Source organism: Lissotriton vulgaris, chromosome 8 (assembly GCF_964263255.1).
Source record: "Lissotriton vulgaris chromosome 8, aLisVul1.2, whole genome shotgun sequence".
NCBI lineage: Eukaryota > Metazoa > Chordata > Amphibia > Caudata > Salamandridae > Lissotriton > Lissotriton vulgaris.
Genome location: NC_141696.1, coordinates 1,145,222,299 through 1,145,250,035, shown reverse-complemented (window position 1 = coordinate 1,145,250,035; position 27,737 = coordinate 1,145,222,299). Strand labels below are relative to the sequence as shown.

Genomic DNA, 27,737 nt, shown 5'->3' with positions numbered 1-27,737 from the left:
TCTGTGCGAGCTGGGACAGTTGCAGAGTGTCTCCCCCCCCCCCCCTGTTTTTGTATAGAATATGCTACTTACCAGTATGCATCTGTTCTTGGCATGTAGGGCTGCTGACATTCATATCTGTGCATAGATCGCCACCTAGTGTTGGATCCGGATGATTGCACATCGTTGTCCTGGAAGAGTCTTCGAAGTATCACGAGATAGGTGGCTACTACCCTGGACTACAGTGCGCATGGGCATCGGCTCCATCCCCAGATTGTTTTTCGCCATTGTGGCAGAGATGGAGTGTAATACAGTAAGTGATGACCATGCCTGAAACTGATTCTGAGTGCTACAGCTGCTACAGGCGCCGGGGAGGAGGGCGGTGTAGGAAGGTGGCTACCTGACTATGGTTACCCCAGATTTTTTGCCCTGTGTTTAGCTGGTTTTCGACTTAGTTGGCCTGGTTCCCTGCTAATCAGGGCCCCAGGCTATCTGCTCTCTCTGTAAAATGGATTCCATGTACCCTAGGTGCATAACTAGATTGGCTTGGATCACCTTATCAGCCCCTGTACAGAGCACTATAGGTGCCCAGGGCATAGGTGCATCCAAGGCCTACCAGGGGCTGCAGCATATCTTTTGCCACCCCTGGCTGGCTATCTAAATTGACACAACTGGCTGATCACTCAGCTGGGGCAAGTGGGTGTAATCACCCCTTGCTTAGATATAGTATACCTATATCTAAACCTATATCTGGACACATATATAGCCTGTAAGCCACTCCTATGGAAGGCCTCATCAATCCTGGAGGCAGAGTGCGTGGTTTAATGTGAGATGGTGCTCTAGCATGAGCTGAGCCTGTCTGCAGCGGTCGGGACCAATTCCCTTAGCTGTTCCGGGATAATGCCAAACCATATACTATTAAGTGCATTATAATCCTCGCGGTTATATGTTAACTTTGGTTTGGCTTTATCAAAATATGTCGTGTAAGGTGTCATACGATTTGGAATACTACCCCCTCGCCAGTCCTGGCGACGGGGGTAGCATTCCACCCCTCTAGAGGGGACGACATGTTACTTTTGCTAAAACGCGGTTGATTTTTAAAAGAGCCTCAGATCCACAAAATGGATGCTTCTGCCACAGACACATGTCTGACCTCCTGCTGCTGACCGAAACTCAGCAGAGGAGGCCTGGACAAAGGATTTCCTGTCACAGGGAGGTGTGACACCACCCCAGACAGGAGATGGTGGATTGTAGCAGGGAGGTTTGAATGAAACCAGACAGTGCCTGGGGAGCACAAGGCTTCCCCTTGCATAATCCGGTCAAACCGGTTCTGGGGCAGCCCAGCCCCAGCTCCAGTGAGACCTGGACAAAGGAAAGGGGGTGTAACCACCCCCCTTCCTGGTCCCACCCATAGGGGAGGGACCTAGCAGGAGATCCACCCCTCAGATTGGAATAAGAGGGGGAGCAGTGCCAATGCAACTCAGATCATCCTGAAGAAACATAAGAAACGAATTCTGGACCCTTCGACTTTCTACACGACGTGAGAAGACTGAAGAATCTCCCTTGTGGTCAAGGAGTGACCACCCTGTGCAAACAGGTACCATCCAGCCCTCGACCCTTGCTTTGTTGCAGTTCCCGCCGGAACTCGAGCGACAGAGATCGACGAGATCAAGCTTGCCTGCCTTCTACCTGCCCGATCCACAGTCCCTGCAGAGCTGAGACCCGTGGAGGCGACCGGAAGCGTGGGGCACGCCATCTTGAAAAGGCCACGAGACGCTGACCGTGCAGCCCACGAGTGACCCTCGAAGCTGTACACCGGGGTTTGAGAAGCCCCAGCCCCGAGCTCCACTTGCACCAAAGCTCACCCCTCCACACTCGACGAGTGCTGCGTGGGGCCCTTCTGCTTGTGTGCGCTCGACGCGTTGGCCCGGTCACTTGCCAGCTGGCTTGTGGCCCCTGTGCCGACGAAACTTGAAATACGACTCGCTTTTCTGGTTGCTCCAGATCTGCACCAGCTCCTGTGAAAAGGAGCCCCCACTCTGACCCTCCTGGTTCGAGTGATAAGCAATCTCCCGGTTCCGCGTGGATTGCTTTTGCCAAGTGCTGTTTGCTGCAATCTTGAAGCCGACGGTGCTGACGGCAAGAGCCTACGTGGGACAGATCGTGACCTGCTCCTGGACGTCGCAGATGCCCCAGAGCCCACGTGACAGCGGAGAGAAGCCTATCGACAACCGCCTGATTGCGCCCGACATTGCCTGGTTCCGTCCTGGTTCCACCCTGGTCACTGCTGAGTGACCCAGACTCTGTCCCCTCTGCTTTCAGGTACTTTTCTACTTCGATCCACCCTTGGATCGCACCGGACACTTCTGCTTCACAGCGCCTGCAGCTGCAACAGCTTCAAGCACCAAGAACCTGCGTGTCAGAACCCGACGCCACTTCGACCCTGTGCACCCACGGCCTGTGGGTGAGGTAACATTGCAACGCCGGTGTCCATACACTGGTACACACCTCTAGGGTCTGTGTCTAAAGTTTTGTGTTCCTAGGTTCAGCGGAAGTATCTTTTAATTCACTTTAACTGACTTTTACGCACCATTGACAGTGCATTGGTGCGCGCCGCACTTTCCGTGCTGCACCCGTCTCCTGTGGGCTACTCCCGACTTCATCATTGTTAGTCCTGACTGCTCCCAGCGAATCTCTAGGCCCTAGGCCTAACCATTGCTCGATAAGTGTTACTTATACCACTTTTTTAGTATATGGTTTGAGTGGCCACCCGCCCTCATCCATAATTGTGCAACTTTATATGTGTAACAGTGCTTTTTGATTTAACGCTTGTGCCCCTTTCCTCATAAAGAGTACTGGGGAGTAATTTAGAAATAAATACATATATTTTTATAATATATACTTGTGTGGTGTCCTTTCATTTGATTACAGGATTGTATGTGGTAAAACAGCTCGCTTAACACGACCTCTTAAGTTAAGCCTTTAAGGCTGCTTAGTCCATGCTACCACTAGGATAGCTTGTCTAACAAGGTTGACTTACAACCAGACATCTTTGGGGTTTGTTTGGACTGATACCCAGTGGTTCCAGAATTGGAAACACTACATATCAGGCCAACTTCTCACAGGCGGGCGATATGAATGTCAGCAGCCCTACATGCCAAGAACAGATGCATACAGGTAAGTAGCATATTCGGTTCGAGGCATGTGGGGTGCTGAATTAATATCTGTGCATAGATTACATAGCAGTCCCTCGTTAGCGGCGGCCGCCCGTGCCAGCTGCAGCAGTCTGAAATAGAGATTTGAGAACAGCCTGTCCTACAGCTGTCTGCTGTTTTGAATGTACATCTACGCAGTAGTGTTTTGTAAATGTATGTGTAGTGGACCATGTGGCTGCTTTACATATTTCCTCTAAAGGAATGTTCCCCAGGAAAGCCATGGAGGCTCCTAACTTACGTGTGGAGTGTGCTCTTGGAGGAATGGTTAGTGTGCGTTTAGCCTTTGCGTAGCAAATCTGTATTCACTTAACTATCCATCTGGCTATTCCTGCTTTGGAAATGGGGTTGCCTTTGTGTTGTGGAGAAAAGGCAACAAACAGTTGTTTTGTTTTCCTAAAATCACGAGTTCTATCTATATAGTACATAAGAGCTATTTTGAAATCTAATGTATGCAGAGATCGTTCTGCCACATTTTTGGGATTAGGAAAGAAAACAGACAGTTCTATGGTTTGGTTCATGTGGAACTGTGAGATCACCTTAGGCATGAATGTAGGGTTGGTGCGTAGTACAACTCTATTTGCATGGACCTGTATGAATGGCTCTTGAATGGTTAGTGCCTGGAGTTCACTAACTCTTCTTAGTGAGGTAATGGCTACTAAGAAAGCAACTTTCCAGGTCAGAAGTTGAATCTCACAAGAGAGTGTAGAGGTTCAAAAGGTGGTCCCATAAGTCTGGTGAGGACCATATTGAGATTCCATACTGGTGAAGGTGGGTGTCTGGGAGGGATTACTCTTTTGAGTCCTTCCAGAAAGGCTTTAATGGCAGGTACTCTGAACAGTGAGAGGTGCTGCCTGTTTTAAAGATAAGCTGGAACTGCGGATAAATGTATACGAATGGAGCTGTACGCTAGATTACATCTATATAAGTGCAACAAATAACAGATAATGTTTTGAATAGATGCATCTAGCGGGTTAATGTCATTATTGTTACAATATATGACAAACCTCTTCCATTTAGCCGCATAACAAGCTCTGGTTGTGGGTCTTCTTGCCTCCTTGATGATGTTCATGCATTCTGGCGGCAAGTTGAGGTAGCCAAACTCTAAGACTTCAGGAGCCAGATCGCCAGGTTGAGTTGTTGCGGATCTGGGTGCTGAATTTCGCCATGGCTCTGTGTCAAAAGTCTGGGCATTAGCCGCTGTCGTTGATGCGGTACCACGGATAGTTCTACCAGCGTGGTGTACCATGGTTGGCGTGCCCACGTTGGATCAACCAGGATGAGTTTCATCGAGTGTTGCCTGAGCCTGCGTGCCACCAGCGGTATTAGAGGTGCTGGGGGAAAAGCGTACGCAAATTTGCCTGACCAGTTCATCCATATCGCATTGCCCTGTGACTGCGGATGTAGGAATCTGGTAGCAAAGCTTTGGCATTTTGCGTTTTTCCTTTGTGGCGAATAGGTCTATCTGTGGATGACCCCACTGCTGGAAGTACGAGCGGAGTACTGATGGATGTATCTCCCACTCGTGCATCTGGTGGCTGTGTCTGCTGAGCAGATCCGCCATCTGATTGTCTTTGCCCGGGAGGTGTTCCGCCATGAGGAAGATGTTCCTCTGAATGGCCCACTTCCACATGCTCTGATCCAGATGAGACAACTGTGGAGAGTGTGTTCCTCCCTGCTTTTGTATGTAGTACATGGCTGTCATGTTGTCCGTCCGGATCAACACGATCTTGTTGCACAGATGTACCTTGAAAGCTTTCATCGCCATGAAGATTGCCATCAATTCTAGAAGGTTGATGTGCATCTTCTTTTGTTGTGCTGTCCATAGTCCCTGCACTGTGTAGTGGGGTACATGAGCTCCCCATCCCTAGAGAGATGCGTCCGTTGTCAGTATAATTTGTGGCACAGGCTCCTGGAACGGTCGGCCCTTGCAAAGGTTTTGTGGGGTCCACCAATGCAGAGAGTTGTATGCCCGACCGCTCACCAACACTAGGTCTTCAACTGTCCCTGAGCCTGATTCCACTGACGTGCTAAGCACTCCTGAAGCGGACGCATATGTAGTCTCGCGTGCGGGACTATGAAGATGCAGGAGGCCATCATGCCTATCAACTGCATGGGCACTTTTGCTGGAAGCGAGTGTTGAGGCTTGAATTTTTGTATCAGCAATTGCATGCTGTTTATTCTCGCTGAATTTGGCTGTGCTTTGGCTGCCAGAGTGTTTATTGTTGCGCCCAGGTACTGCCGCACGTGGGCGGGTTGAAGATGTGACTTTGGATAGTTCAGCGAGAGTCCCAGACTGTGAAGGAGATGAATAGCGTGGGACATGTGGCTGGCACATTGCTGGACTGACTTTGCTTGAATAAGCCAGTCGTCCAGATAAGGGTAGACGTGTATGTGCTGTCTCCTTAGGTGTGCTCCCACTGTCGCCAGACACTTTGTGAACACACTGGGTGCTGTTGTTACTCCGAAAGGGAGGACTTTGAACTGATAATGTTGATTTTAAATAGTGAACCTGAGATACTGTCTGTGTGATGGGTGTATGGGTATATGGAAATACGCATCCTTTAGATCCAGTGTTGCGAGAAAGTCTCCCTGAGTAACGGCAGAACATGCTGTAGGGTGAGCATATGAAAATGTTTTGACAGAATGTATCTGTTCAGAGGCTTGAGGTCCAGTATAGGTCTGAGAGACCCATCCTTTTTGGGTATTAGGAAATACAGAGAGCACACCCCTGAGCCTTGGTCTTCTACACGCACGAGCTCTATGTCCCCTTTTTGCAGCATGCGGATGACCTCCTGCTGCAATAAGTGTAAGTGCTCTGCGGACATAGGACGGTGTCTTGGTGGAGTGGATGTTAATTCCAGACAATACCTGTACTGGACAATGTGTCTTACCCACCTGTCTGTGGTGATGGATTTCCAGACTGGCAGGAACCGTTGCAGTCTCCCCCCGACAGGTGTTATATGGTCGGGGCAGTGACAGGGCGTCACTGTTTGTTATTGGCAGAGGATCTGGAACTGTTTCCTCTTCCTCTGCCTTTGATGTTGTTTCCACGATATCCACCCCTGTTTTTATTGTAGGTGGATTGTGAACTTCCCTTGTTGTATTGTGTCTGCTGTGTGGACTGGCCTCTTGAAGGTCCTCTAGTATTGGAGCGACGAAAGGAGCCACCCCGAAACTGCTGGGACTGCAGAGCCCCCATAGACTTTGCAGTCTCGGTGTCTTTTTTAATTTTTTCCAGGGTGGTGTCAACCTCAGGTCCAAATAAGTAGTCCGGGTTAACTGGCTGATTGAGGATAGATGTTTGTATTTCTGGTTTGAATCCAGAGATTCTTAACCAGGCATGTCTCCTTAACATTACGCTAGTGTTAATGGCCCTGGCTGCAGTGTCCGCTGCGTCTAGCGCGCACTTGATGGAGGCATTAGTGATAAGCTTTCCTTCCTGGATGAGTAGTTCTGCACCCTCCTTGTACTGATCTGGTAGGTGTTGCAACAGTGTCTCAAGGATATCGTAATGGGACCGGTCGTATCTTGCTTAGAGTGCCTGAGTGTTGGCAATGCGCCAGATGTTAGCTGCCTGCGCTGCCACCCTTTTTCCTGAAGTTTCAAGTACTTTTGACTCTTTGTCAGGAGGAGGAGCATCACCTGTAGTCTGGGAGTTTGCCCTTTTCCGTGCATTAGAAACAACCAATGAGTCTAATGGCAACTGTCCTTTTATATAAGTAGGGTCGACAGGTGCTGGTCTATATTTCTTTTCAATTCGTGGGTTTAATACCCTGGCTCTGGTGCGTTCTTTAAAAATGTCACCAGCATGCTTAATGACGCCTTTTAGCATGGGTAGAGTCTTGACCGTGCGTTCTGAAGTGGAAAAGGTGCCGACCAGAAAGTCTTCCTCCACAGGGTCTGCATGGAGTTGTACGTCATGATTACTTGCAGCCCTTTCAATGAAGGCGTTAAAAGCCAGAGCGTCCTCAGTGGGAGAAGTTTTCACACTGTACACATGTGTGTCAGGGACAGACTGTGGGTCTTTTGGGTCAGTTGGGCCAACCCATGGTTGGCCCTGATCATCAGGATCAGTGTCCACATAAGGGTCATCCTCATTGTCGCCATCCCCTGCATCCACATCGGAGTATGTGGGTGAGAAATCTTGTGGGTTTTGTCCATAGGCTTGGAGAGGTTCCACCAGAGCTGGCGATGTTGTTGCATCCATCTTCTTTTTTAAGGGAATCCTGTATGACCCCATGGGTTTTTCTGGTATGATCTTCCTTTTATATATGGACAGTCTACCAGTCACCGAGTCGATGAATTGCCTCGACTCCTCCAGGTCTTCAGGCTCTTCTGTAGCCTCCACTTCCATCAACACTTTCTTTTTTGATTCGACACCCTTCTTTGGCTTGAACATCTTTGGACGCTCTGCCGGTGGCAAGCCGAATTTTATCGGCGTCGATGCAGGTGGAACGTTTTCGACCATTTTCGGTGTTAGGGCCTTTTTCGGCCCGAGCGCTGTGTCCTTATTTCTAATGCGTTGTACTGACTCCGACACTTCTTTGGCTATGAATGGGCTCGGCTGCGTCGACTCGACAGGGTCCTTGGAGCCAGTCTTTGTCTTGTCCGCAGGCTTGGATGGAGGATTGAACCCTTCCGATTGTTTGGGCCTTTTGTGAGTGTCGACGCCCTTCGGAGCCGGCCTTGTCGGCTCGACAGCCTTGACTTTGGTCTTTGGTGCCCCGATCTTCGCTTCGATTACCATTTTGAGTTTTTCGGTATCGACGGCCTTCTTCTGTTTCTTCGGCTCCGAGGGGTTCGAGGCCTTGGAGCCGACCTGCGCCATCTGCTCTTTTGGTTTCGGTTTTGGCAGCGACGCTTTCGGTTTCGATTTCTTTGGATCGACCGATGGCGGTTTCGATATCGATGGCTTTGTGAGCACGTTCGAAGCCGGGCCTGTATGCAGGTCTGCTGAACGATTTTGTAGATCTTGGGTAAGGCCTTGTGGCAATCCCTCGACCCGAGCCTCATTGGGCGGTACATCGTCGACCCCCGTATAGTCGGTTGGGCCTAGCTCTTCGCCTGAGCTATTTTCTACGGCCCCAAAGGCCTCTGCATCGTCTCCTACCTCTTCGACGACGTCTTCTTCTTCTTCTAATACCTCTTCGTCTTCGGCGTCATACTCGGAGTCATGGTCCGAAGCCGGATCAGAGTGGTCTTCTTGATCCTCCAGATCGACGACCTCTTCGTCTTCGGTCCCGAAGATGTTTACCGGGACCGGCGCTGATCTTTTCGATTCCAATCGAGCTGCACGTCGAATCCGAAGAGTTTTCTTCGACCTGTACCGGGCACAAGCCATACAGTTGGCTTCGTAGTGGTCCGGCGACAGGCACTTGTTGCACACCGGGTGGACATCGATCTGCGGGTATTTTGCGTTACTAAGTGGACACCTTTTGAATGGGCTTCTTTCCATCGTGGATCGAAGATCGGGCTGAGTGTGGAAAAGAAAACCCTGTTAAGACGTCGATGTCCCTTCGATGCAAAGCTATCGGTACTGAACGAAACAATACCGACGGTTCGAAAGCCTTTTGGCTTTGTATAAAGTTTTCCTAACTTGAGCTAAGATAGTAACATCCAAACCCAATGGCGGAAAAAACAATCTGGGGATGGAGCCGATGCCCATGCGCACTGTAGTCCAGGGGAGGAGCCACCTATCTCGTGATACTTCGAAGACTTTTCCAGGACAACAATGTGCAATCATCCGGACCCAACACTAGGCGGCGATTTATGCACAGATATGAATTCAGCAGCCCACATGCCTCGAACAGTGGATTGTGCGTCGAGGGAAACCCGAGAAACTGTCCTAAACCGGAGCGCTGCAATTCACATCTGAACCCAATGGTGGAGAAAAGGACAATGGAGTCGATGCCCATGCGCACTATAACTGAAAGGAGTGACCACCTACCTTGCGACTGGAAAAGACTTCTTTGAGGAAAAACAAAGTGCAAACATCCGGACCCAACACTAGGTGGCAGGCTATATAAAGCATGTGATCTACAGCTCACATGCCTCGAACATCTGGATTTTATTAAAGACACGGAGGCTAAAATATATATATATATATATATATATATATATATATATATATATATTTTTTTTTTTTTTTGACGGGGGTCTGTCAATAAATCACCGTAACTACTGCTTCGAGTGCCGTCTGCTCTTTTCTGAACACGAGTGAGCGTGCAGCAATATATATATATATTTATTTATATATCCGGCTCATCAATTCCGCTTTCGCAAAAAACACAGCACTCCAGAGGGATAAATCAGATCCACAGGTTTATTTCATTCAGGGAACACACAAACGCATTTCGGCGTTCTACCTTCATCAGTGTCATTGACACTATACTATTGACATGTTAATAAAGTTTCTTAACATTCATGGACATAAACAGAGGACTCAACCCTCCAAAACAACATAGGCGCCATCTTGGAATATATATTATTTCATTGCATTGCCTACATGTTGTCATCTTTCACCCTACAAATAGGTTACATTTTGTAATGAGAGGGTATACAATGTTATGATTTTGAAATTGTCACTTATAGAGCCGTGGATCGGCTAATGTCCTTCGTTACTCTTCCCAAGTGTTAATAACCTTTTCAATCAGAACAGAGCCAAAAAAGATTCAAAAGATCCAAAAGATCAAAAAAGGTTCAGAAAAGATACCCAAGGTAAAATCACACACCGTTCTGTTACCGTTGCCTTCTGTAAACTTCATAAAACGGCATTCAAATGATAATCACTCTGAGAATTAATTCCCTGATCTATCAGTTCGTCACATCACGATCTCTTATTGCTTCTTCACATTTAGATCAGATACTCAATATCTATTCCATACATATCACAACATAATCGCAGCAAACAAATCAGCATATCCAATTGTTCTCTTATTTCTGTATCATTTCCTCAAATGAACCGCCATCTCCTCCCCGCTATTCAAGCCCCTAGGATGTTTAGTAGACAGGTCTATAATGTATCTTGACTCTAATCTACGGAGCCGTCTCTGCCGGGTCCCCACCTCTGACGCTCAATGGAACAGAATCCAGCCCAAAATATTGCAGCTTGCTTCTGTCCCTGTCATACAGTTCTGCGAAATGGCGAGCCACCGGATAGGCTGGATCTGCCTTCTCAATGGCTCTAAGATGTTCTAATACTCTCATTTTTAAATGATTGATCGTGCTACCAATGTAGCGTAAGCCACACGGACAGATCAAACAATAGACTGCATACGGGGTACTGCAGGTGATGAATTTCTTTATCTGCATTGTTCTCCCTGTGTCAGGTATATCATATGTAAGGACTCTCTTGCTGCCTGCACAGGCCTTGCAGCGGCCACAGGGATAGAAGCCCTTCATTTCCCGTAAGGTATTAGTTCTTGGGATCGGTCTTTCCAGATGGCTTGTCACAAGCATATCCCTTAGCGACCTAGCTCTGCTAAAGGTCACCAAGGGGTACGCTGGTAAATCATCCTTAAGCACACTATCCGTCCGGAGAATGTGCCAATTTCTTCTCAACATGGCTCTCAGATCATTTGCCCCAGAGGAAAATGGAGTTATCATTCTAAATTTCCCTTCGTTCATTCCATCCTTGCTCTCACAGGATTCTTTAGAAGGTTTTTTACACAAAAGTTGCTTTCTCTGGATTCTTCTCACCTTTTTCAAAGCGCCTTGCAATAGCCTCTCACCATACCCTCTCAATGCGAAGCCCGACAGGCATTCCGTGGCAGCCGCCTCGAAAATCCTGGTCCCTCGAGCTATTCCTCCGGAGTCTTAATAGTTCCCCGTAGGGTATGCTCTTAAACAGCTGGGGTGAGTGACTGCTGCTGGAAAAGAGTATTGAATTGCCAGCAGTCTCTTTTCAATATAGAGCCGTGTGTATATGGCCCTCATCTATGAACACCCTCAGATCCAAATATTCCGCTGCCACTGGACTAATTGAACCTGAGAAGTGCAGATTGTACTCGTTGTTCAATACCTCGATATACTTTTCCGCCGTATTCACTGCCCCTTGCCACACAATGAATAGGTTGTCTATATACCTATGCAACACACAACTTCACCCCTATCCTGCCCCACTGTACAGCTCCTGGGCACCCGCTCCTCCCACCAGCAAACGAACAACCCTTCATAGCTGGGGGCAAAGCAGGTGCCCATCGCCGTTCCAGACCTCAGTCTGTACAATTGCTCTTCGAACAGAAAGATGTTATTCTTGAGGCAGAATTCTGTAAATTCCAGAATCATTGTATTGTGTTTTGCAAAACGCATTTGTCGTTGGTCCAGAAAATGTTGGACCGCCTCCAGGCCGTGTCCATGTTCTATACATGTATACAGGCTGGTGATGTCCAGCACCATCAACAGGTAATCAGAGTCCCATACCAACTCCTGGATCTTATTCAGGAAGTCCTTGGTGTCTTGTACATAGGACCGTAAGGAAACCACGAAAGGAAACAAAGTTATCCACAAATCTGGACATGTTTTCTGTGAGACTGTTTATTGAGGAAACAATTGGACGGCCCGGAGGACATGTGCTGTTCTTATGGAGTTTGGGAAGATGGTAAAAAGTGGGAGTCATCGGATGGTTACTACGCAGAAAAAGATTTTCATCTCTGCCCAGCATCGATTCGTCGTACCATTTACGGACCAGGACATCATAATCCTTGATGCTTTGTTGATATACTTTGTTGTTACACATAGTATAGTACTTCTCATCCGATAGCTGTCTCATTGCTTCATTCTTATAGTATTCCCTACTAAGAAGAACCGCATTCCCCCCTTTGTCCGAGGGTCATTTGAGATGTCATCAGTGATGTCATGAGTGATGTCACTGAGTGATGTCACTGACCATGTCATGAGTGATGTAATATGTGACGTCATCAGCAGTGCATTGTGGGCGCGCGAGTTATAGTTAGCTGAACTAACTATAACGGGGGAATTTCAAAGGTTTTGTATGAGCAAAAAGACCAGCTAACTATAACTGGTGTGAAACCTATGGTTTATTCAGTGAATTTCAAAGGTTTTTAAAATGCTAATTCCTAACTATAATGTGTGTGAAACCTATTGTTTTTCCAGTGAATTTGCAAGGTTTTTTTAAATGGAAATTCCTAACTATAACGTGGCTGAAACCTATGTTTTTTTCAGTGAATTTCAATGGTTTTGTAAATGATAATTTTTAAATGTAATAATTGTTGTATTTTTTATATAGATTTACTACATTATAAATTATTTATTTTTAGATATATTATTTTTTAAATTACATTACATATTTTTAATATAAATAAAAAAAAATGTTTTTACACCTCTCTGCAACGCAGCCCCCTGGTGTGTTTGCAGAGGGGGAACTAACTCCCCTTGCATACTGGGGGTACCTGGGGGCCAACTAGCCCACCTGGAACCTCCAGTATGCGCCAGAGGGCTGCATTGCAGAGAGGTGTAATGAGGCCACACCCTCTTTTACACCTCTCTGCAACGCAGCCCCCGGGAGCGTTTGCAGAGGGGGAACTAATTCCTCTTGCATACTAGGGGTCCCTGGGGGCCGACTAGTCCACCTGGAACCTCCAGTATGCCCCAGGGGGCTGCATTGCAGAGAGGTGTAATGAGGCTATGCCCCTTTTTTACACCTCTCTGCAACGCAGCTCCCGGGCGAGTTTGCAGAGGGGGAACTAATTCCCCTTGCATACTAGGGGTCCCTGGGGGCCGACTAGTCCACCTGGAACCTCCAGTATGCGCCAGGGGGCTGCATTGCAGAGAGGTGGGCTGCATTGCTTTGCCCCGGGGGGGCGGCAGTCCCGGGACAATGTGGGGGGGATTGGGCCCCCCCCCACACTTTATCACTATGCCCCCTCGATTTGGTCCCCCAGGGAGTAATTTAAAAAAAATAAAACATACCGGGTTTAAAAAAAAAATTGGGGGGGCCTTGGGGGTCCTTGTGGGACCACCTGGGCAGGCCTAGGGGGTCAGGGTGTTTCTATCCTGCCCTTTTTTTGTGTTCTACACGATTGTTTTTCTGCTTTCTTGTGCCTCGATCTACTGAGAACAAGATGGCTGCCAACACTTCCTGGTTTGGAGTGTTGACAGCCAATGAGCATGCAGCTTTCTCGGAAAGGTACGCTCACCGTACGCGGACCCGTACGCGCACCCCGCAATTTCTGTTTTGGAGTGTTGACAGACAGTGGCAGCCAATCAGCATGCAGCTCGCGCACGGTACGCGGACCCGTGCGCGTACGGTGCGCGCTTATAGATGTATATTTTTTTTCTTTTGATTTTCTCAGGAACTACTGGAGGGATTGACACCATTTAAGCAGAAGTGTGATCTGCGGATCAGACTCTACCATTTTGCCAAATTTCTTTTAATTCCGTTCAGCCGTTCGGGCTGTAGCCGTGTCTAATCGTCCTATGGAAAATAACATGGGGAAAACACGTTTTGGGACCCCCTTTTTTCTCAGCCCCCACTTGACGAATCCCCCCAAAACTTTAATGGAAGGAGAGGAGCGGGCCATCTTTGAGAAATTCGCGAAGATTCGTCCACCGGCGCCAAAGTTATTCCCAATAGAATGTTGCGTATTTCCTATGGAAACTAGGTCCCAACTATAACTACCTACTGGCGAGTGCCAGTAGGTAAGCCTTATACACACCAGATTTCCTTATGCCCTTGGTACCCTCCAGATAGAATTTAAGCACTCTTTTGAGGTTCAAGGAATGTAGTGACCTCTCCGCAGGAGTCGCAGGGTTTGGAAAAAAGGACGGTAGGGAGATTTACTGATTAATATGGAAATCAGATATACCTTTTGGCAAAAAGGCAGGGTGAGCCATTAACACTACCCTGTTGTGGTGAAACACAGTATAAGGTTCTTTTGCACACAGCGCTTGGATCTCACTTACTCTGCGCGCTGATGTTATCGCTACCAGAAAAGCGGTCTTCCACATCAGGTGCTGCACAGAAGCCTTATGAATGGGCTCAAAAGGAGGACCCATTAATCTAGACAGTACTAGATTCAACTCCCAAGGAGGAAAAGGGTTTCGAACCGGGGATACACTTTCTTCAATCCCTGTAAGAAATCTTTAACCACCTGCATTTGGAAAAAGGAAGGTTGGCTGGGTGACTTTCTGTATGCTGTAAGGGCTGACAAATGAACCCCGATTGAGGCATATTTCAAACCCGCTTTAACTAAATATAGAAGGTAAGGAAGAATGACGTCTTCCTGCCCCTTCGAGGGTCAAAATGATTATCAACACACCATAGGTAGAACCTCTTCCACTTAAACGCGTATAACGCTCTTGTGGAGGGCCGATAACTGAAGGAGGTCTGGGTACCACCACTGCCGTGGCCAGTCTGGAGCTATCAGAATCATCTTCATGTTGGATCTGATGAGCTTAGACACCAACTTCGAGATCAGAGGCAGAGGAGGAAAGGCGTAGGCAAATGTCTCTGACCAATCCATCAAAAGCGCATTCCTCCTTGTCCTTGGACGGTGGAATCTGGATGCGAAGGCGTGACATTTTTTGTTTTTGTCGTCTGCAAACAAATCTATTGATGGACCACCCCACTGTTGAAAAATATCTGCCACCTACTCGGCGTGCAGCACCCAGTCTGGCTGATCTCCGAAGTGCCGACTGAGTGCGTCTGCTTTGACATTCTGCTCTCCCGGAAGATGCACTGCCACTATGGAGAGGTTTCGAGCCAGTGCCAGCACGCTTGAGCCTCCAGGGAGAGAGGTCGAGAGCGCGTACCACCCTGTTTGTTTAGATAAACATGGTGGTCGTGTTGTCTGTTTGGATCAGGACCGAGTTGGACGTGATCGAAGGCAGAAAAGCTTTCAGAGCAAGATGGACTTCTCGTAGCTCCAACATGTTTATGTGGTAGGACTGTTCTTTAGTGGACCACCTGCCCTGCATTTGAAGGCACCCCAAGTGTGCCCCCCATCCTTGCAGAGATGCATCAATTATCAACGATTGCACTGGTACTGGTTGATGGAAAGGGACCCCCACCAACAGATTCTGCGGCCACGTCCACCACTTGATGGAGGATTTCGCTGCTTAGGAGAGCACGATCCGATCCTCCCAGCGACCCATTGCTTGGTCCCAGTTGTCTTCTAGATCTTGTTGCAACGGTCGCATTCTCAGCCTGGCGTTGGGGACAAGAAATATGCAGGAGGCCATCGACCCCAGCAGAGATGCCACTAGCTGGATTGAAGAAAGTCTCTCCTCCGAAGGAAACGCTCTTCCTTTGTTTGTATCCAGAGTCGAGCTCAGATAGTGGATCGTCTGGGTGGGCTATTGTACAGACTTCTCCATGTTGACATGAAGACCCAGTTTGTGTAGTTGCTGTACACAGACTTTGAAATCGCTCCTTACTTGTTGAGGAAATGGCCCTTTGAGGAGCCAATCGTCTAAGTAAGGGTAGAGGAACAGACCTTTTCTGTGTAGGGCGGCCGCCACCACTGCCATGCACTTGGTAAAGACTCGTGGGGCTAACTTCAGCCTGAAGGGTAAGACCTTGTACTGATAGTGCTGGTCTCCGACCATAAACCACAGATACTTGCGATGACATGGAGCAATGGGTATATGGAAGTACGCATCTTGGAGGTCCACCGAACACATACAATCTCCTGCTTGCAGATGTGGACATATTTGATGAAGGGCCAACATGCGAAACTTCTCCTTCACGATGACTCTGTTCAGCAGGCGAAGGTCCAGGATAGGTCTGAACATGTGCTCCTGGTCTCTTTTGGGCACAAAAAAGTACCTGGAGTAGACTCCCTTTCTTCGCTGCGCGGAAGGAACCTCTTCTAAGGCCTTTTTTCGCAGAAGGGTTGTCCCTTCCTGCCGGAGCAACTTTAGTTGGTGAGGACGAGATCTTTTTGGATGAATGTCCTTTGGAAGCACAAGAAAACGTAGTGCGTATTCATTGCGCAGTATATTGAGCACCCAACGATCTTTTGTGATGCTGCACCCCTCTGCCAGATGATGTGAAGCACTTCTTCCACTGGAGTGGGCAACGGCGCCAGACGAAGCTCCTGCTCGTGGCTTCCTTGTCGATCTGGCCGTGGCAGAGGACTGCTGCTGGTGACCACCTCTACCTCTGTTTGATTTACGGTCTGCGACTTGCCTTGGTTTTTTCCTTGGGACCATTGAGGGGTTTGAACCCTCTGCTGGTATCCCTTGCGTTGGTTGGGCCTGTATCGACGCTTGAACTCTCTTCTTCTCCAAGCCAACGGCTTTGAGGGTATTGAGTTCCGCCTTCATCCTGCCCATTTCCTCATCTGTATGGGTGCTAAACAGAGAGGAGCCGGACAACCGGAGATTTAGGACTCTCTGCTGCGCATCCGGCTTGACTGCGGTCAGCCTCAACCAGCAGAATCTCCTGGCGTAAATCCCATGGGCATATGAATGCGCCTATAGCGTAGCGCTGTTCGCTGCTGTGCTGATCGTGCAGGTACAGATGAAGGGGCTCTGCTCCTCGACGCCGAACGTCGCCGTTTTGACAACGGCAGAGGGCTCTTCTTCCTCGATGCCAATCGTCCTCGAGACGATGGCGGAGGGGTGCCGATACCAGACGCCGACCGTCCTTGAGACGACGGCAGAGGAGTTCCCATCCTCTACGCCCATCTTCGGCGGGTTGACGACGGCGGAGGACTCCTACCCCTCGACGTCGATGGACTGACCACGACGGAGGGGAACCTGCCCTCGAATCTGAACGTCATGCTGACAACGGCGGGGGACTTCAACTCCTCGACGCAGATCGTTGCCAGATTGACAACGGCGGAGGGCTTCTGTTCCTCGACCTGATCGTCGGCGGGTTGACAACGGCGGAGGATCACGATTCTTTGACGTCGACGACGTACCTGAATGGCGATGTCTTCTCGATGGCAAACCCTCCGTTGAAGGTCTTTTGTTGGACAAATGACCTACCGGTGGAAGATTTTTCAGCGCTGAGCCCGACGCTGAAGTAGAAGGGTGAGGGACCTTGCTTCTGGATGGAGATCTAACCCTCTTGGAGCCCTTCTTCACCTGTGACCTGCCTCTGGAAGACTTTTCTGCCAGCTCATAAAGACGGATTCTTTCTCTGTCTTTTAAAGTCCTTTTGGACAGGGTCTGGCAATGAGGACAAGTCTTAGGGTCATGGTCCTTAGGCAAACAAAGAATACAGACCTCATGAGAGGCTGACCTGGCCTTCTTTTTACCACAAGAAGGGCAGGGGTCAAAAAGGGATGGCATTTTGAGTGGAAAAAAATGCCCAAAACTGTCAAAAAAGACAGAACCCTACTTCAGAAGATGGAAGACGTCGAAGTAAGTCCAAAATTTTTTTTAAAGTGAAGATTATTTCTGCCTAAAATCAGAAAGAAGTGGCGCTGTGTAACCAGATCCTTCCTGAAGGAGCCGGAAACAACAACTGACCTGTCACACCTGAGGCATGATGGGAAGCTGGAGGTCATGACTGACTTAAAGCCACGGTGCCAGTTTATCTCTATGTTGCTATGATTTTCCCTGTTTCTAATGTATATTTTATAATGGGGAGTCCTTACAGCATTATTAAGCTCTGGTGTGTATAAGGCTGCAGTTATATATATATATATATATATATATATAGATAGATAGATATGTAGGGCACATATATGATTGTGTTTCCGGGGTCCCGCGCATGGGCGGGAATATTCTAGTTCTTATGACTGATGAGGATCCCCGGAAGAGAATTGTACGGCTAAACTAGTGGTAGAGAACATTCTCTTTCCAAAGGCATCTATAAGTTTCAACTCTCTATCCGGAGAGTTGGTTGTTAAGGCATTAGGAGTGACTGTACCACTACACTTTCAGGAATAGAATGCCTTGTCTAATAAAAAGCTAAATCGGTAAAGGCAATAGGCTCAAAAGAAAATGCACCTGAGTGATGAATCTTAGTAAATAGTGTTTCAACACTATGCGACTAAGTCTAGCACCTCCTTTGCTATTCGCCTTACTATGGCAATAAGGGCACTTTCTTCTATTGGTGTTCCAGGAGCACAGCCTATCTTATTTTATGGACACTTATCCAGCTTGCATTTTATAAATCCGGGTAGAGTTCATGTTCAGTATAGTGAGGAGGAATCAGGTTGTCTACCTCCTATTCATCGTCAGTGTCAGGGGGACATTTTGCATATTCTAATAACGCATCAAGTCCAAATAAGGTCTCTAGTGTTTCAATAGTACAGATTCGAGACAAACATCACAGATGAATATCTAGTGGCAACCTGGCTGGTTGCGCTTTTGTAATCTTGTAGTGAGATACAGGCCTGGTGTGGGCAGGCATCGGGTTGGGATCAGTTACTGGCATCAGAATTTGGTCGCGGTCCGGCACGGACAGTTGGCACAGAAGGATATGGCATGAGTGAGGCAGAGTGAAAACATAAGCTGGGGTTTGTACAAACCCAGGAAAGGGTGCAAGAGGGTCAACTGGTGCAGAGGGAGGGCCCTTCAGCAGGAGTCCAACAAGAAAACTGCACTGTTCTATGTGGTTTGAAAGTGTGTCAGAAGGAGCTAAAAATGCCTGAAAAGGTTGCAGTATGGTCTCCTTGAATGCCGACAACGACCAGGGGAAATTGGGGCATGCCAGGACCCGCTTCAGGACCTGATTGGAGTTCAAAGACACTTGAGGCAAGTGACCCTTTGGTGGGCATACTAATGCCTCCTCGCTCAATTTAGAATTTGACTTGGCAGACCCGGAAGCTGAGATCGGCCCTGGACCAGGGTTCAATTCCCCGCCTCGGCGGGTCTTGGGCTAAAAATTCCACGGACTCGATAATTCTCGCTCCGGTGCCTTCTCGACTCACGAGTTCACACTCTGCTTCTCTGGGCAATAGCTTGCTTAATCTCCACAACGGCCCTTCGCGGCGGGATGCCTGGCTTTCACCTTGTGGATACCCTGCCGGGGTTATCTCACAGGGGAATACCAGGACGGGTTCCCTAAGCAAGCGCCGGGACACCCACTGCGGGTAGCTGTGCGCTATATAAGGTCAAATACATTTACATTTACTTCCCAGAGGACTTCAAGAAGAAATAGGACTTCTCGTTGGACCGATTCCGAAACAGTGAATCGCATGTGCCTCGAGTGGGAGCGAAATCGTATGTTCTGCAACGTAGGATTTTGTCTCCCACGCCCGAATCACCTTCAGATGCAGAAAGCAATATATCATCGCACAACTGAGTCCTGTGATGATATGCACAAAGATGAACATTGTGCAGATCCATGGCAAACATCTGGGCCCTGCATACCCAGTGCGGTATTGCATCCCGTTTTCAGGTGCGACATTGTCTCTGGCACACTGTCTGAAATAATTTGGAATACATTGAAAAACTGACATTTGGGAGCATAGCTCCGGATTCACATCAAATGGGGTGGAAAGAAAGGAACTGATGGCAGGACGAAGGGGTGGCACTTCCATACAGCTTGGCTCAGTCATTTCCGGGGTTACAGAGTCACATGGTGCAACCTATTGGTGCACGAGAGCTACCTACTGGTACATGGGACCATTGCTGGATAAAATGCCAAAGATTTAATCTGGCTCCTGGAGATTTTTTTTGAGTGAGGAATCAGTGGTTTTAAGTTTCCCTTAGGAAATCATCTTTCACCCAGTAGTAAGTGTAGTTTAGCCATACAGTAAATTACATAGCTTAATTACCAGATATAACAGCGCCCGTTAAAATATATTTTAGTACCAGAATTAGCATACAATTTGATCACAACCCAACACAATCATTAGCTCATCATATTTCACAATGATCTCCTCCGATCATGGAGGTAAGAGACTTTTAAACACAACATATGCATAACGCTTTAAAATGAAATTATTTTCTTCTCTGGGGCTGGTTGTACCAAACAAAAAATTAAGTCCTATTGTCTGTCAGACAATACTGTAGTCATTTGAAAGTGAAATGTGAGAAAGATCTATTTATACATTTAAATAAGTTCTAAAAAAAGATGTAAATTAGTTTAATCAAATCATCATTTTAATGCACTATGTAATGTACTGCATATTTACTGGTAGGTATTTCAGTATCCATATTATTTTTCCAAGTAAACAAGCAGAAAGGCAAACAAATGTTTATATAAGTGCAACTCTTCCACTATCCTTATACTGTTTTAATAATATAGGCACTTACCTTCTCATTTTTTACTAACTGTTTACGAATTGCAAAGTCCCTTCTTGAGCATAGTGCTTTACAACATGGCCCTAGATTGCTGAGAAGGCCAGCTCTTTGTTCTTTCCGCTGTAGTGCAGCCATGTTCAGGGCCCCCAACTCATGTTCAAATAAGCTCTCTGCATCTAATGAATAAACAAATATTTAGAAGGTTGAAAATGAAAATCACACAAATAATACATTATCCAAACACCCAGCACTGTGCTTCACTGTACATTTTCAAGGGCTTAAGGCCTGAATTATGCTTGGACACTAAGTACTCTGAACATCAAGATGGAAAAGAACATTGCGTTAGTGTAGCAAGCTGACTCTCTATATAAAGTACTGTAGGTAAGTGCCCTTTCTGTATGGTTGCCCCAAACTTTTTTGCCAGATACCTGATGCAATTTGACTGAGTGTGTCCTGGGTCCCTGTCGATCAAGTTCCTAGGCCTGTGTTCTTTCCCTAAACTGTTCCATTGTTTTGACAACTGGCACAACTCTTGCCTACCTTGAAGTCCCTTGTAAGGGATACGTAGGGTACCAAGTGCAAAGTAGCCACAGAAAGGCCTCTGAGGGCTGCAGCATGTATTATGCCACCCTCAGAGACCTCTCACGACAAACATGCACCACTGTCATTGCAGGCTGCGTGTTTTGGTGCATATAAAAGTGAAGAGTCGACATGGCACACATCCCTGTGTGCCATGCCTACCCAGCACTGCATGAGGCCTAGGTAGGTCACCAATAAGGTAGGGTGCACTATATCTCAAGCGAGGGTCTATTTGAATGAGCAGACGGGCCCCTATAATATCTAAGTCCATTCTTAGATATTAGAAGTGTTCAGGAAAGCTATTTCCACTGTCAAACCCGGATCCCCCAATGACCCCTGTACCCCAGCAGTTCTGAAATCGATCACCGGCCTTATAGGCCCCAATTTAGCAAATATCTGTAACTCGATGTTCCGCACAGGCATTTATCCTTCCATTTGGAAAAAGGCCATCATCAAGCCTCTGCTAAAGAAAAATATTCTACACCATCCAGAAGCTAAAAAGTATAGGCCCATTGCCTGCCTGCCTCTTCCAGCAAAAATCTTCGAAAAAACCATTGACACACAGCTGGCAGAGTTCCTTGATGCAAACAATGTACTGGATGACACACAATTTGGCTTCAGAAAGTGCCATGGCACGGAGACAGCCCTCATCAAAGCCTCTGATGAAATCAGGATGGTACTAGACCATGGATTTATCTGCAGCCTTTGACACGGTCGATCATGCCACCTTGATCGACCGTGTCTCAGCCATCAGCATCAGACACAAGGCCAATGTCCTCCTTCCTATCTAATCAGACTCAGCTAGTAAGTCTCTGTAGTTTCAACTCCCCACCAATCACGCTCCCCTGTGGTGTGCCACAAGGATCATCACTGAGTCCGACCTTATTTAACATGTGTGTCGGACCTAGCAAGAGTGATCAAATCCCATGGGATGGGCCTAACATCATACGCCGATGATACGCAATTGGTGCTAGCTATACACAATGATGGAGGGACAGTTGCGGCAAGCTTCCAAGAAGGAATCTTAGCCATCAGTGCTTGGATGGCTAACAATTGCCTCAAATTAAATTCAGATAAAAAGGAGGTGATGATCTTTGGTAATCTCTCCCCTGTCTGGTCCCAGATATGGTGGTCAGCCAAGCTGGGCTCACCTACGTCCCCCGTCACTAAAGTCAGAAACCTGGGCGTTATGTTTGACAACAAGCTGTCTTTCATACACCACGCTAATGCAGTTGTCTCATCCTTCTACGTCCTCAGGATGATAAAAAAAACTCCCACCGTTCCTTCCCATCAATGCCGGTAGGTAGAACTCTAATCAGTAAACTGGTTTAGTCTAAAGTTGACTATTGTAACAGTCTCTTAGTCAGCGCCCAGGAAAAAGTCCTAAGTAAGCTGCAACTGGTGCAGAATGCAGCCGCCAGGATTCTGTCAGGCACCCCCAAGTTTAAGCCGATATCCAAGGTGGTGCGACAGCTCCACTGGCTGCCCATTAGAAGCAGAACCAAATTTAAGGCGATATGCATTGCATACAAGGCAATCCACAACACAGGACCTGAGTTTCTGAAGAAAGCTCTCAGCACATATACACCCAGCAGACCCCTGCGCTCATCAGGAGCCAACCTGCTCACTTTCCCTCGTACCAAGAAAGCTTCATGGGGCGTTAGCAGATTCAAAATCTCCATGGCCAGACTAAGGAACTCGCTCCCCCTTCATATTAAGTCTAGTCCAACCGTGCTAACCTTCAGGAAACAAGTGAAAACGTATTTCTTCAACCAATAAGCCACCAGCTCCAAGGCCTTTCCACTCCTCCCAGTCCATAGCGCTGAGACACCCACGGGTATTTGCACGCTTTACAAGTTGCAAATAATAATAATAATAATAATTCTGAGTATATGGTCTGGAAACAGTTTCCTGTCTAACCCCCTTTTCGGCGGGAAGACAGGTGAGAAAAAGTAGGTCAGCTCAGAAGGTGAGTCCACCTCACCCAACCCCACTGTTCAGGTGAGGAAGGCAGAGGTGCAGAGGGGGAAGCAGAGGTGCAGAGGCAGTCGGGGAGGCGAGGTGCAGTTGGCTCCTACCTCGAGACCCCTAAATACAGTATTTAGGGGGCAGTCCGATCCCAGAAACAAGATTAGACTCGACAAGAAGGACCGAAGAAGAAGACTATGGCCCCAGCCCAACAGGCCTGTCTTCTACTCCGGAACCCCTGCAAGCTGAAAACGAGTGTCCTGCAGCCTCCAAAGAAGCCGTTGACCTGCCCTGCCTTCCCAAAGGACTCTGCTCTCCTGTGGATACCGGATTTGTCCAACAGCAACCCACGCCAGGACTTCAGATCCAGCCAGATCTGTGAGTCCTCACCACTCTGCACCCAACACCAACGGCCTAAGTCCTAGTGGCCCAACACCCCAGCAAGGTCCCCCCGGCGATCCTGACCTGTGATCCAGCGTTGGTTAACCTCCTCCATCCTTTCCCGCGATGCCTGCAGCCTCATCCTGAAGGGTTTCCCGACCATGATCGGAACAGGTGGGATAAAACTGACACAAATAGACACCCCTATACCCGCAGCCCCCGAGTCATGAGGTGCTCGACCAACTGTGTCTCGGTATCCAGCAACTCTTCAACTTCATCCTCCAATCGTTGGTTCCCTTCGTCAAGTCTTCTGGCTCCAGCCTGTAGATCTTTTGCTCCACCAGCATCCTCCATAGGAAAGCATCTGGCTCCCAACACCTCCTAAGCACCCTGCACCCGCCACTGGTGGTGTGGACTTGCCTCCAAGCCCCATCGGCTAACACTGGCACCCTGCACTCGGCCATCCTGGTGCAGCTGGTGGAGCACCATGGAGTGCCAAACTGAACCTTGGGGACCCTTGGTTCTATCCATCAAAACTCAATTCCTAAAAACCGTTTACTTACCTGCAAAACTAACACCTTGTTTTTCTCCACAGGACTGCATAGTGGGTTTTCACTGAAAAAACGTTCAAGTGTTGAACTTGTCTTGTACTGCAACAAAAGTAACTTAGTGTCAGGATTTGCGTAAGTGCGCCTACTGGACTACAACTCCCATAAAGCTAGGTGTGGAACAGAGTCTATATATTTATGTTGTCCACTAGATGGCGTTGTAATTGATTACTCTTTGGAACCTGAGAGGAGAGTGTGGTCGTGTTCCCTGTTTCGGGAGCCTTATCCAGGATCAAAGATTGGAAGCCTGAATGGTTGCTGGAGTTTCTGAGCGGCGAGAACTGCAAATGCTACTTACCAGTATGCATCTGTTCTTGGCATGTAGGGCTGCTGACATTCATATCTGTGCATAGTCCGCCACCTAGTGTTGGGTCCGGATGATTGCACATTGTTGTCCTGAAAGAGTCTTCGAAGTATCACGAGATAGGTGGCTCCTCCCCTGGACTACAGTGCGCATGGGCATCGCCTCCATCCCCAGATTGTTTTTAGCCATTGGCAGAGATGGAGTGAAGAAAGTGAGTGATGACCATGCTATGAGCATATGTGTAAATGAATAAATACTGCAGCTGCTACAGGCGCCGGGGAGGAGGGTGGGCGATATGAATGTCAGCAGCCCTACATGCCAAGAACAGATGCATACTGGTAAGTAGCATTTGCAGTTCGAGGCATGTGGGCTGCTGAATTCATATCTGTGCATAGAATACATAGCAGTCCCTCCATTAGCGGCGGCCGCCCGTGCCAGCTGCAGCAGTTTGAAAAAGCGTTTTTAGAACAGCCTGACCAACAGCTGCCTGCTGTTTGGAATGCACGTCTACACAGTAGTGCTTAGTGAAAGTATGTGTGGTAGACCATGTGGCTGCTCTACAGATGTCTTCTAAGGGAATATTACCTAGGAAGGCCATAGAGGCCCCCAACTTCCTAGTGGAGTGGGCCCTTGGTGGGATAGTGAGAGTGCGCTTAGCTTTAGCATAACAGATCTGAATGCACTTTACTATCCATCTAGCAATCCCCGCTTTGGAGATTGCATTTCCCTTGTGTTGTGTGGCAAAAGCAACAAAGAGTTGTTTGGTTTTGCGGAAATCTTTTGTCCTGTCCACATAGTACATCAAGGCCCTTTTCACATCAAGAGTGTGGAGCATACGCTCCGCCAGCGTCTCTGGGTTTTGGAAAAACACCGGCAATTCAATTGTTTGGTTCATGTGGAACTGTGAGACCACTTTGGGTAAGAATTTAGGGTTAGTGCGGAGCACCACCCTGTTAGCATGTACTTGGAAGAAAGGTTCTTGGATGGTGAGCGCCTGCAGCTCGCTTACCCTCCGTAGCGATGTAATTGCTACAAAGAACGCAACCTTCCAAGTCAAAAACTGGAGTTCACAAGAGTGCAGTGGCTCAAAGGGAGGACCCATCAGCCTTGTAAGAACCACATTGAGGTTCCATTCTGGAGCTGGTGGAGTCCTTGGTGGAATGACCCTTTTGAGTCCTTCCAGAAAAGCCTTGATAGCAGGGACCTTAAAGAGAGACAGGTGCTGCCTATTCTGGAGGTATGCTGCCATAGCAGACAGGTGAATGCGGATGGAAGAGTACGCTAGATTACATCGATAGAGGTGAAAGAGGTAACATATGATGTTCTGAATGGAAGCATCTAGCGGGTCAATGCTGTGGTCCACACAGTAGATGACAAACCTCTTCCATTTAGCCGCATAACAAGCTCTAGTAGTGGGCTTCCTTGCCTCCCGAATGATGTCCATGCAATCGGGAGGAAGATTGAGGTAGCCAAATTCTAGGACTTCAGGAGCCAGATCGCCAGGTTGAGCTGTTGCGGATCTGGGTGCTGAATGTCGCCATGGCTCTGCGTCAGAAGGCTGGGAGTGAGATGAAGCCTTTGATGCGGTACCACGGAGAGTTCCAGAAACGTGGTGTACCATGGTTGGCGAGCCCACGTTGGAGCAACCAGGATGAGCGTCATCGAGTGTTGCCTGAGCTTGCGTGCCACCAGCGGTATCAGAGGTGCTGGGGGAAAAGCGTACGCAAATCTGCCTGACCAGTTTATCCACATCGCATTGCCCTGTGATTGGGGGTGTGGGAACCTGGCGGCGAAGCTTTGGCATTTTGCGTTCTCCTTTGTGGCGAACAGGTCTATCTCTGGATGACCCCACTTTTGGAAGTACGGTTGGAGTACTGATGGATGTATCTCCCACTCGTGCATCTGATGGCTGTGTCTGCTGAGCAGATCCGCCATTTGATTGTCCTTGCCCGGGAGATGCTCTGCCATGAGGAAGATGTTCCTCTGAATGGCCCACTTCCACATGCTCTGAGCCAGATGAGACAGCTGTGGAGAGTGTGTACCTCCCTGCTTCTGGATGTAGTACATTGCCGTCATGTTGTCCGTCCGGATCAACACGACCTTGTTGCACAGATGTACTTTGAACGCCTTTAAGGCCATGAAGATTGCCATCAGTTCCAACACATTGATGTGCATCTTCCTTTGCTGAAGTGTCCATAGTCCCTGCACAGTGTAGTGGAGTACATGCGCCCCCCATCCCTGGAGAGAGGCGTCCGTCGTCAGGATGATCTGTGGGACAGGCTCTTGGAATGGTCGGCCCTTGCAAAGGTTTTGTGGATTCCACCAATGCAGAGAGTTGTACGCCCGACCGCTCACCAACACTAGGTCTGTCAGTTGCCCATGAGCCTGAGTCCACTGACGTGCAAGGCACTCCTGAAGCGGACGCATATGTAGTCTCGCGTGCGGGACAATGGAGATGCAGGAGGCCATCATGCCTATCAACTGCATGAACACCCTCGCTGGAAGCGAGTGTTGGGGTCTGAATCGTAGGATCAGCGCCTGGATACTGGCGATTCTCACTGAATTCGGCTGCGCAGTGGCTGCCAGAGTGTCGATTGTTGCGCCCAGATACTGTCGCACGTGGGCGGGCTGGAGATGGGACTTTGGGTAGTTCAGAGAGAATCCCAGATCGTGCAGGAGGTGAATGGTGCGTGACACGTGGTCTACGCACTGCTGTTCCGTCTTTGCCTGAATAAGCCAGTCGTCTAGGTATGGAAAGACATGGACGTGCTGGCGACGGAGATGCGCCGCCACAGTCGCTAGGCACTTTGTAAATACTCTCGGTGCCGTGGTGACCCCGAACGGCAGGACTCTGAACTGGTAATGCTGGTCTAAGATCTTGAATCTGAGATACTTTCTGTGGGAAGGATGCAGGGGAATATGAAAATAGGCATCCTTCAGATCCAGCGTTGCTAGGAAGTCCCCCTGTTGAAGCAGGGGAAGCACCTGCTGCAATGTGAGCATATGGAAGTGCTCCGAGTTGATGTACCAGTTCAGGGGCCTGAGGTCCAGGATCGGTCTGAGCGATCCGTCCTTTTTGGGGATCAGAAAATACAGGGAGTAAACCCCCGTTCCCCGTTCTTGCAATGGAACGAGCTCTATTGCCCCTTTTTGCAGCATGACCAGAACTTCTTGCTGCAACAAGGTCAAGTGCTCGTCGGACATAGCACGGCTTCTTGGCGGTATGTCCGGTGGAATGGACGTAAGTTCTAGACAGTACCCGTACTGGATAAGAGACCTCACCCACCTGTCCGTGGTGATGGACCTCCACACCGGCAGGAACTGCTGGAGTCTCCCCCCGACAGGTGTCGTGTGATCGGGGGGAAGTGACAAGACGTCACTGCTTGTTGGTGGTGGTGGACCTGGATGCATTGTTTCCACGTCCCCTGCCTTTGATATTGTTGCCTCTGTAGCCACCCCTGCCCTTGTTGTTGTTATACGAGGACTGGGTGTTACCCTTGTAGTATTGCGTGGATTGGGATGCCTGTCCCCTCGAGG

The 27,737-nt window shown here is 48.4% G+C and overlaps 1 protein-coding gene across 3 annotated transcripts in view; it reads right to left on the bottom strand.

Annotated features, from left to right (window-relative positions):
- ZC3H13 (zinc finger CCCH-type containing 13) overlaps positions 1-27,737 on the bottom strand; it is a 519,948-nt gene that overhangs the window by 52,676 nt on the left and 439,535 nt on the right. For all 3 annotated transcript variants that reach the window (XM_086935008.1, XM_086935009.1, XM_086935010.1), the window contains exon 19: positions 20,373-20,536. In XM_086935008.1, coding sequence (XP_086791134.1) covers positions 20,373-20,536 — 164 coding nt within the window. The remainder of the gene's footprint in view (positions 1-20,372; positions 20,537-27,737) is intronic.